Source organism: Erpetoichthys calabaricus, chromosome 14, assembly GCF_900747795.2.
Source record: "Erpetoichthys calabaricus chromosome 14, fErpCal1.3, whole genome shotgun sequence".
In the NCBI taxonomy this organism is placed as follows: Eukaryota; Metazoa; Chordata; class Cladistia; order Polypteriformes; family Polypteridae; genus Erpetoichthys; species Erpetoichthys calabaricus.
Window position 1 is genome coordinate 15,552,412 of NC_041407.2, and position 11,915 is coordinate 15,564,326.

Consider the following 11,915-nt stretch of genomic DNA (forward strand, 5'->3'; position numbering starts at 1 on the left):
ATCAGAAGGGATTGTTTAATATGTAGAATAATGCCTTTCTTTGGAAACTGAATTCTAGTATAGGAATCAAACGGCTAATATCCAGATAGTACCGTAAATAAAGTCCTGTTAGCTAGAGAGGGAAATGTGAAAATCTCTCTTCTTTGCATTAATTTAATGTGTAGAATTAAGCCATGCCTCTGTGTTCTTGTAATTTATGATGCTGAAAATTAGCTGTAATGTTGCTAGTCACGGTGAGCAACATTTGTGCCAAGAGTAAGAACATCAAATTTGTGATATTTAATTACATGATGCTTTGATTAGGGTTAATACTTCATAATTACTTTGTTTTATAATAAGAGGAATTGTGTTAATCCCATGATGTTTTGTTAATTACAGTTAAAATTGATAATTACTATGTTTATAATAGCTGGTATTGTCCTGTGTGGCTCCCCTGTCAGTCCAGAATGGTCTTGAGAGACCACACTAGCAGAAATATAAATACATCTTGAGGAGTGTAATATTTTTAGCTTATGTCCGTGTTTTCAAAAATCATATAATAATGATGATAGCCTCTGCAATGGTCCATTGTACAGTGAGGTGTAATGTTTCAGACAAAATTGTAAAGAATTAGCTGGTGGCACAGTTAACAAAAGAGAGGTGGATCTGAATTACTCTGAGAGTTATTAATTAATAATAAACCAGTAAATCAAAGTTAGCAGACATTCTCATTTTGCAGATTTTTAGACCTTTGCATTGAAGTAAACAAATGTGGACGTGTGAACATTAGATCTGGCATGAAACACCAACTTTCATGTCTGTGTCCATTTCCCAATGTTCAAATACTTTGAACAAGTTAGTAGCAAGCAAACAGCACCTTCTTTTTGGGTAGTCGTACACAGAGGTGTTTCTCCCTTGCAGATGTGATATTAAAGAAGAAACTTTATAAGCATAATTGTTTGAAAACTTTGATAATAATATCACATTCTAGTAGTGCAGCCTTCAAGATATTGTGGATTGTCAATTGAGTTTGTCTTGCTGTTGAGAGAGATGGCCAGGTGTGCTATTTGTTTTTCTCTTGGATCAAGACATTGTAGAGCTGCTTGCAGCTTCAGCAAATATTTCTGGATTGCTACAGGCAGAGGATAGCCCCCCAGAGACCCCAAACATTTAGACCAAGTGTAACTGAAGATATGCCACTAAGTGAGTGTAATCACAAGACCTTTCCATAAATAAAAGTCCCATGAGAAGCAACGAGAAGCTTGCTCAGGTGAACTGGGAGAGTTAAGTAAGCCAGAATATGCATGCCATCAGCTGGGACTGACGCAACCACTCTTGCATCAGCCTGGCAGGGGACTAGTACATTCCCCAATTAAATCAACAGAAAACATTGCTGAACAAGTGAGTTAAAAAATAATTAGAAGTCTAACTGCCAGCAGGGCAAAGCGTTTGCTTTTAATTTAACCCGTAGTTTGCGGGATGGTGGACCTTACTGTTTTCTCACATTATTATTATTTTCTCCACTAGATTTCTCATTTAATGTTAAGTGCCTGTTAACTAAAACTTTAATATAAATTAAGTAAGTAATGAGTGGCCTTCTCTAACATTCAATAACTGGATTTTGCAGAATATCTACCTATATGTGCTTTACATGCAGAAAGACATTTACTGTATGACCTGCATTTTGATGTTAAAACACTGGAAAAATTTAGTTGGGAGATTTCAAAATAACATTGGTGTCTTTGCAGTAATTTTGGAAAAGTTAAAGCATTGAGAAATAAATATGCAAATGTGGCATAGGTTAAATAATGAGTGTGTGGTGGCTTTCAGATTAGTGTCTTCATCTTTGTAATCAAGAAGATGTCTGAAGAAAAGCTATAGTATGAACAAAAAAAAAAAAGTTAAATTGACAGGGGGTTAGGTCTAACAGTAGGTGTCCAGTCGGAGAAGAGGCATTTGATCTTAAATCATGGGGAGATACTACAATTGACAAAGCCCCAAAATTATGATAATCTCCAGAGGTTATTAAGAGTAACAGAACAAACCCTGGGCAAGACACCTGACAAACACACCAAATACACACCAGGGCCAATTTAGAGCTGATAATTCACCCTGTCTTGCATGTCTTTGGACAGTGGGAGGAAACCATAACACCTGGAGGAAGTCCATGCACACACGGCAAGAACATGCAAACTCCATTGGGGGGGATGCACCTGGGACATGAACTCTGGTCTCCCAACTGTGAGGCGGCCACACTACCACTGCTGCACCATGCTGCCCTTCCAGTGGTGGATGGATACTCTAAAATATGCATGTGATTGAGGGAGCAGGGAGGGGGGGCACATTAGTTTAAGGAAAGTGTAAGGGAAGACTGCTGTGTGTAAATGGGAACTAAAGGGTCTTGGCAGTTACAGGATAATACAGTTCTTTACAGTGTTGGCAGTGCAGTCAGTAAGGACACAAGGAACTAAGAGGGCTGCACAACATTGTAACAGTGAGTGTGGATGCCATATTGAAGACTTGGTACTGCCAGATTAGGAGTTTGGCTGGCCATAAACTGTCCAATAAAAACATATTTATTGGGAAATAATTTCCTTACTTTTTATACCTGAATTTTTTCTCATGGGCCCATTAGCTTTGTGTATGAGCTCTAAGCTGCACACTTTATTTTTAGATAATAATTTAAAATTTTATCTGATACTGTGTGCTTCATAGATCGTCAGGAAGTCAATTAATACTGCTATTTGGTATGTTCACCAATTAAAAGAGCCAAAACTTGACTTTAACGTTCTATATCCTAACATATGGGTCACGGGGGTCTGCTGGAGCCAATCCCAGCCAACACAGGGCGCAAGGCAGGAACCATTTCTGAGCAGGGCGCCAACCCACTGCAGGACACATACACACACACACACCAAGCACACACTATGGCCAATTTAGAATCGCCAATCATCCTAACCTGCACGTCTTTTATTTATATATGTGTATATATATATATATATATATGTATAAAATATAAGATAGATAGATACTTTATTAATCCCAAGGGGAAATTCACAAAATAATATAATATACATATTTTTTACCTTTACCACATGCACACTGACACCACCTGGTCTATTTCCCTATGCATATTACTAACCGAGAATGGAAGGCACGGACGCAGGTACACGGCGATGGGACCAGGAGACATAGTGCGCAGGCGCCTACAGCGCGCGTCTCATAAACCGCAAGCGAAGTGTGATCCACCGCGAATGAAGGAGTCACGGCTCAAAAACGAAAGAGCTCAACTAACGTAAATAAGACATGAAGGAACAACGCGCCCATAGCTAACGACTAACGACACAGCCACACAGAAAAGAGGATTCTGCGCTGCACCCCAGAGTCAAACGGAAGAGGCTGCGGAGGCCCCACAGGTCCACAAAGATAGTACGGAAGGCGCGGGAAAGTACGAAAGGTACAGGCGCCTACAACGCGCTTCTGAACTAAACGTCCACACTACACAGCATGGTCCGGGTAATGAGAATAAACGAACTCTCCGTATTAAACGTACGGCATCCTCACACGTCCAAACCATATAGCATATGTGAATCACATTACAGTGATGCATTATTAACAGTACAACCACAGAAAACGCTCCGTATTAACAGTAAGTGCAATTATCCATATTACTAATGGTAGACAACGGATAACTAATGGAGTCAGGGTCACGGCTCCGGCTCCAAAACGAAACTTTTCAACTAACGGACCTACAGAAACGAGCCCGCCTGAATACAATTAATGAACACAGGCGCCTACAACGCGCCTCTCAAACAGCAGAGGCAATAGATAAACGGCAAAGAAAGGAACGACAAACAGCCGCTAAACAATTAATATCAGGCCACCAGCTGGCAATGGCCCATACTGCTTTCACGTATGTGGACAAATATTACATCGGATTGGAACAGTGCACCCTGAACCAAATCACGAACGCAAATATGCACAGATCTACGTGTTAGATCCAGATGACGCAATCTATCGAACGATTTTACTACAAATGTTGTGTATAAAGAAATATTCCAATAGATCTTTCTAATGTGCCATGCTATGGGTTCTTTACTTCCTTTGTTCGTCATCTACACCTTTACACTCCAATATATCTCATACATTCATCAATGTATTTCGTGTTACCCAACCCCGGGGGTTGGCGAGCGAAGCGAGCAGGGGGCGGAGCCCCCTTGTAGATATAATAACTTTAGATGTATATTCTTAATAATAGTACATTTTATTTATATAGCGCCTTTCCCATTCTCAAGGTGCTTGCTCCTTAAATGTCTAAACACACAAAAATATAGTATTGCCTAGCTTATATAATTATCACCTACAGCAGATTCACTTTAGCACTTCAGAAATCTATAGGGAACCCATACTTCTCAAACAAGAAAATCTTAATATATCAAACTAATTGTTGCAGTGCAGGAAACAGCGAAGTGGCAGCAGGGCTAGTAGTTTCTCATAGCTTGTAAGTCATTGCTTAGTCATGGATCCCAAAGGGATGGGACTTGCAAATACGGCTGTTTGCCATCAACAAAGGATACGGTTTCCCTCTTCAAAGTCTCAACGGGGCACCTTCCTGTCTGCCTGATTTCACTTGTAACTGTTAAATATTAATGCTGGCCATGTAAGCGCCTGGAGTTATTCGTTTGTAAATGATTGTTGAATAATGTCTGTATTGCTGGTACAGTTTGTTTTTTTTTCTTTTAATATAAACTTGATAGCCTTTTATAGATGTGGAGATCCCTTCTAAAACATTTCTAAACAGAAGCATTTTTAGAAACAAGAACAGCATAACAACTCCTTGCAATGAAACTTTGACCAAAATGGTACTGGCAATTAGAAGGTATATTTATTTGGTGTGTGAGAGAAGCGTGTGCAATTTGGTGCAACATTATTTACCAGTTCTTGGCGTATTACTTCTTTACTAAGTATTTTTAATTCAGTGCCCCAAGAGGAACATTTTCTTCCAGATTCTGTCCCCTTCTAGTACAGTTCCTGTGACAGTTTGTGTTTTTTTTTTTTGTTTGTTTCACCTCAAATCTTCATCTGATGTCATGTGACATTTTCAAACCCACTCAGTCCAATTCACAATTGCAAGCAGCCAGGGCCTCTCATCCCAGGAGCATCAAGCACAAGGCAGGAGACGCCCCTTGCTGGGATGCCTGTCTGTCTGTCGCAGATCCATTCACTTATCTACTTACCTACACAGCGCCAATCTTTTTTTTTTCTTCCCTAATTCTCATTCTCAAGGATGACTTGTGCAAGTTCATGCTATTTTCAAAATGGGTGGAACAATTATAATATCCAGTTTTATTGAAATGTTATGCAGCTTTAAAGGCATTCTGATTCTAGTGAAATACCATTCTGTGAATGGGGTGTGCAGAGTGCCAGGCTTACACAGCTTGGTGTGGAGTGGAAGTGCACACGGGTTCTGATTGTTGTATCAGATAATGTACTTGTCAAGGCACATCTTGAATGAAATGTGCGTTTTTGACACCCTGTGTGAAGAAGAATATAATGGAATTAGAAAAACGATTTATTATGCTACAAAAAGATAAAGATTATAATGAAACACCTAACATTGTTTTCAGTTGTAGCAACCAGAGCTTAAGTAGAATTTTAACACAAGTACTGAAAATTACCAAAAATGTATTTAAAATATACTCTATTTTTCAATACAAACGCAGTGGCATAGTTACAGTATATCTGGTTAAGATACTCCTCTACTCAAAGGTTAGAAATTGCTTTTTTTGCACACAGAACTGTAAATATATGATTAAGAGCCCCCATGTTTACTGGAGAATATTTTTGAAAGCTTAAGAATTGGTGAACAACTTTTAAGTGGAACTAAATGTCAATTCTGTTTGAGGGCTCTGTGTGTGTATATACTGTATAATATAGAACTTTTTTTAAAGCATATTGCACAGGCTATTTACATGCATACACTGAAAAATGTGCTTAAAATATAAATATAGGCTTGAATGTCCTACATGTAGTTACTGTGTACTGGACATTTTTGTCCTCTGTGCAAATGATGGTGACAAGTGCCACAGAAATGATGAGCTACTGTGCAAAAATAGTTGTATTATTAGGGCCCATTATATCTGAAGCACAATGTATTTAACCATTAAAATACTTTTTTTTTTTTTCTTTAACATAAAGGTTAGTAAAAGAATCTTTTCATCTGTTTTAGGCTTGATCCTTACAGAATATGATATCAGAAGGTCATTTGTGTGCAGAGACATCCATGGAGTTAAGATAGTAGGGAAAGACAGGCATGACCGCTCAAAAACACATCTAAATCAGTAAGATTATCAAAATTTGTAAACTTTGTAATTGTATTTTGTCAGTGAACTTCTTACAGTGCTCTAAGCCTGCACTCCATGAAAATCATTATACAAAAACAGAATTTAAAACTGAGCTCTGTTAGAAAAACCCCAAACACTGGACTCACTTGGCAGTATGTTCAGGCAAAAAAAGCATTGCAACAAAGTGCAACACATGCTGCTCCATATTGGCCCTTTGAAACCGAGTGTGTACATAAGTCAGCCCTGTGACAAACTGGTGCCAAGTCCAGAGTTGGTTCCTACCAAGTGCCTGATGCTACATGAATATGGCTCCTTGTGACCCTTAATTATATTAGGAAGACCTGAGGATGTTGAGTTAGTTACAATACATCTGTCAAAACGTATATATTGTAAGAGAATAAAAGGTCATCTGAAAAGACAATTTCTCCTCAGGGATTTATACAGCATACCAGATACAAAAAAATAAGGAGATTATTGTCCGTTAAAAACACCAGGGAGTAGGGTGTTCTGTCTGATTTTGCTTATAAATTTCTCTTGTATACCCACAGACTGAGAAGCCATGGCAGATGATTTTAGTCTCCAGGTAAAGAAGATGGCACTGGCCATGGGAGCATCCCTTTCAGACCAAGATCTTGAACGTCTGCCCAGGGAAATGCGACGACAAGGTAAAGCCAATGCCAATATACCTGAACTACTAAGAACATAAATTAAGATGTTACATACTTTTGATTAATGAGTAAACTGAGATGTTTGCAGAAAGAAAAGAATTCAAGCTAAAGGAAGCCAAGCATATTAGGACTGACTTTTATAGCGCCAATACCTAGGGTGATTATATGAGCTTTACCAATAAATCTGTCATTATTATATGCAGGGTAATCCACCCTGCTACTTCACAAGGCACTTTACTGAACAGTCGACTATCCAAAATACATACTGAGCTGTATGGTAAAGCACAAAGTACTGTTTATATAAGATTTGGCACTGACAGACATAACCGTGAAACTCCACTGTACACATTTTTAAACAGTTGTTATCAAATAGAGCTGTACAAATTAAACAGAGCCGCAGCGTAAAATTAAAAAGAAAGGGGCCATCACAATTTTGATAGACAAAGTAACAGTCAGTCATTCCCCAACCTGCTATATCCTAACACAGGATCAAGGGGGTCTGCAGGAGCCAATCCCAGTCAGCACAAGACACAAGGCAGGAACAAATCTCTGGGCAGGGCGCCAGCCCACCGCAGGGCACACACACACACTAGGGACAGTTTCGGATCGCCAATGCACCGAACCTGCATGTCTTTGGACTGTGGAAGGAAACCCACGCAGACGCGGGGAGAACATGCAAACTCCACGCCGGGAGGACCCGGGAAGTGAACCCAGGTCTCCTGTGAGGCAGCAGCACTACCCACTGCGCCACCGTGCTGCCCACAAAGTAACAGAATATGATAAATTGATACATTCTGCAGAGGGTGTTCAAAGCTAACAGACCAAGTATGTCGTGACAGTGCTGTCTTCATGAGTCTACAGAAACACGTAAATATAAGCCCAAAGGAAATAAACGATTATTCAGTGTGAATTTATTTATATACATCAATGCAGAGTGGGTGTCAAGGACCGGTCTAGGAAGGAAGTTCCAGAGTATATAATCTGCTAAGTTGAAAGATTTTTTGTTTATGAGAGTTGAATGATGCACTTTAGACCGAGTATAGAGACTGAGTTTAGAAGATCAGCTGTTATATAGCGTAAGCTATATGGACAAGTATTCTGGAATGTTTGAGCAAAATCTTTATAAGAAAGGAGTGGAGGTTTGCTGGTATATCTGACAGGAAGCCAGTGCAGATAAGCTGAGAGTTAATATCACACCATTTTGTTCAGGAACAAAGTTTTCTGAACTTTATATAACCTCTTGACAGTTTATGCATGGAGGCTGTTAATAATAGAACTGCACTAATCCAACTGATAAGAAAGCACAGCATTGTAGCATCCAATCTAGAGAGGTAGGGTTGAATGTTAGTAGTGTGGCTTAAATGATAAAATGAAGTGAGGACTGCAGGAGGAACATTGAAGTCAAAGGTGCCCTTTATGGCAGATCAACTCATTTGGGTTACTAGGTATAGAAAGAGGAACAAGGTGGCACATTTCAATGGAGGGGATCTTTAAGAGTTCACAGAAAGTCAAAGGAAACCATACTAATTCTCAGAGTGCATCACTGTGGGGAAATCTCCCATTAAGTGGGTTCAGTGTGACAGAAGTCCGGCTTACAAGGACAAAAGCTGAACAGGGAAGGTCTTTGGGAGGTGACAGGAGGTTCGTACAATTTTCCAAGGTGGCTGAGAGACGGCATACAGTTTGAGTTGGACTGCTGGATTGGGCTTTCGCTTTTAAGATAACAAAATGCCCAGAAGCTATTTATGACAGTTCAAGGATGCAGTAGACTAATAGACCAACAGAGGGCACTGTGGCTTTGTTTGGTATTTTTCAAGTCTGTGCCATCTTTTTTTTTTTTTGTTTTTGTTTTTTTTTTACAATCACAGGTACATATTAATCTTGCACAGGAAACTGTTTTTAAATCTTAAAAACTGCAATGCCTGCTCTTGCTGTTTAAAATAGGGTCTACAATGTCTCTGTGCAAATGTGAGAACAATAGCCTTAACCAAATATGCGACGATTCAAACAGAGAGCTATTAGCTAGATACTGAAATGTTAATAAGAAAAATGTTTTAGACAATGAAGGGAGAGTTGAGATTGGAGGAAGGAAAAGATTTGGGATTAGTTTGTTCAGTACTGATATGAAGCCAAATTAAAGGGAAAAATTGATTGTGAATGTAATCATGATTCCGCATCAGCCATCATGAGACAGAAAGGGAGATGCAAATAAAGAATGGGCATAGTTGATGTAAAATAAGAAGGGAGGCAACACTGGAAAGAAAGACAGAAGAGGATGGATGGATGGAAGTGGGAGCACCATGATTTATCAGGAGAGTTCTAATGTGGCAGCAAAAAAAAGATGGAAGGATCTCTCTGTGCATCTAAGCCATGTAAAGGTACACAGATCCCGAACAATATGTATTTCATCTGCTTTATAACAGATACTCACTGGACATGTCCCAGAGATCGTCCAGTTCCCAGCTGGAGCGTAACATGCAGATTGTGAAAAGATGCTACTAGAAAATTCCCTGTACTGGTGATTGTATGCAAAAAGTGTATTGTTTTTATTTTTACTAACTTTTTGTTTTTTCTCCTACAGGAACATTTAACTACAGTAAGTTTTTTGACTACATGCAGCAGTTCAAGACTTCAGAAGACAAGGAGGAGTCGATTAAAAAAGCCTTCCAAATGTTAGACAAGGACAAAAGCGGTTACATTGAGTGGAATGAGATCAAGTGAGACCACATTTCATTTTTCAATGCAGTGTTCAGTGAACACAAAATGAAATTGGAATCAAATAGGCACTGGGGGGAAAAAGTAAATATCGAGTAATAATATTCACCATGATCCGTCATATTGGAGAGAGAACATAACATCCTCTGCTTGTTGCGTTTGGAAGCTCTCCCTGCAGCTGACGTAGACCCTACAATCTTTCTGCTCTCTTGTAGATATATCCTGTCAACGGTACCCAGCTCCATCCCTGTTGTGCCCCTGTCAGACGAGGAAGCAGAGGCTGTGCTACAAGCTGCAGACGTAGATGGTGATGGAAGGATTGATTTTAGAGGTAACTGGAAAGTTAATGAGATTTACTATCTTACTATCACTTTTGTAAAAAGAATTGAATTTGCAAAACTGGTTGAAGTTCTAAGTTTATTAAAGATGAAATACAGCAAGTCTTTATTTTGCAAGACACATTGCTAATCATTATGTAATTGACTGACTGGAGGGTCACATTGAGAGTGTAGCAAATGTTTCTTTCTGTCAGAGGTCAACAGCTAAACACGAGCTCTAGTGGTCAAAATGAAGGCGTTCTACGTGCTTTGTAATTATGCTAGGATGTTATCTTATTCTCCCTTCCTCTTTTTCTAGAGTTCTCTGACCTGGTGAAGAAGGAGAGGATTGTCAAGAAGTAAGGACAATTGGGTTGGAAGAAAGTCTTAAAACTGTCCTGGGTGTTGCCAGCCCTTTCCCTTTCCCAAGAAAGCACAACCCTGCACCTCCCCAGATTGCCTTATTTTGTCTTAAATTGCTCAGATGCTGGGGGTCAGGGACTGGCTTGCTATAGAAGCATGTGTAGCAATTAATGGACTGAAAAAGGAAGCAGGGATTAGCCAAAGCAAATATGTGCATCTGTCTATGAAATGATTTGGGGAAATATGTTCTTCCTTGGAATTTTTTAATATGCCCATTGTAAAATCATCAATTCCATTCTATGCAGATTACTTCAAAACAAAGTCAAGATTCTCTTATTTCTCACTTCTCTTTTTGGGTGCTTATATTCATATTTCAGAATGTTATCAAAGCCTTCTCCTTTGTCCATTTCCCCATTCTGTTGTTTCCTGAAGATGAACCTGTGAACCTTTCACTGGTCTACAATTGGCAGAATGCCACCCAGGTACTACTAATTCCTGTGGTGTGAGCTACACTAACAAGTATACAGAACAAGGTTACCCCCAATGGAGAGGGGAATCTGTCTTCATACAGTAATCTAGATTTATATGCTCAAAGAAGATTAAGGATATCTTAATATAAATCATTAATATTTTAGACGTACACTTTCTTTTACACCACAACATAGACAGCTACAGATTTAAAACACTGTATTGTTTAAGGCTTGCCAAAAAGTTATCGAGATTTGTAAAAAAAAAATTGGCATTGACAAATTAATGACTTAACATATGCAAATTTCACTAAAGTAGAGTTCTCATAAATGATATGTTTATGAATTGTAAGTAAGACTGTTCAGAGAAGGTCCCCTGTTTTGTTGGGGAAAGAGGAATCCTAGGAGTTTGGCTTTCCATGAAATGCAGGATTTTTTTTTCTCTTTACTGCAGGCAGGCTTTGTAGACTCTGATGGTTCAGGAACTGGACTGTAAACTACCAGGCTTAGTTCCCTGTGCAAGAGTCCTAACCCGCCACCACTCTAGTTGTAACAATACATATAAACAATTCCAAGAAACCCTGTACTGTACTTGTATAGCATCTTTGACATAACATAACAGAGTCCTTTTTGTGTGTGTGCTTTACCTTTCTAAGACAGTAACTCCTGCTTCGAGTCAGTCTTGGATCTCTACAGCTTTTGAGCCTGGATATGATGAGAAAGCACAGAGAATCACTGAAATAATTTTAGCCATATTTGCTTTGCTGATAATATGCAGGCGCCTCTTAAACCCCCATTTTTAAAATGCAAGACGTTTTACATTCCTATTTGATAGACTTTTTTTTTTTTTTTTTAAAAAACAAACAGAAATGGACAGAATGATACTAAGCCAGCAGGCGCCTTCTGAGTCCCCCACTAATTCCAATCATTGACAGCCTGAAATTGTAGCTTTTTTTTTTTTGTCCTTTCACTTTAAGAACTATATTTTGCTATGCACATAGGCAAAGAGAAGATTTTTTTTCATTATGAGTTAAATTTTGTGCAATCAAGACAATTTACTAT

General features: G+C 39.0%; 1 protein-coding gene across 2 annotated transcripts in view; it reads left to right on the forward strand.

Moving 5' to 3' along the window:
- Nucleotides 1-11,701, forward strand: part of LOC114665478 (parvalbumin-like EF-hand-containing protein) — a 39,679-nt gene extending 27,978 nt beyond the window's left edge. For both annotated transcript variants that reach the window (XM_028820096.2, XM_028820097.2), the window contains 4 exons: nucleotides 6,872-6,988; nucleotides 9,573-9,708; nucleotides 9,922-10,037; nucleotides 10,343-11,701. In XM_028820096.2, the coding sequence (XP_028675929.1) occupies nucleotides 6,883-6,988; nucleotides 9,573-9,708; nucleotides 9,922-10,037; nucleotides 10,343-10,386 (402 nt within the window). In that variant the 5' untranslated portion in view covers nucleotides 6,872-6,882 and the 3' untranslated portion in view covers nucleotides 10,387-11,701. The remainder of the gene's footprint in view (nucleotides 1-6,871; nucleotides 6,989-9,572; nucleotides 9,709-9,921; nucleotides 10,038-10,342) is intronic.
- Nucleotides 11,702-11,915: the final 214 nt, after the last annotated feature.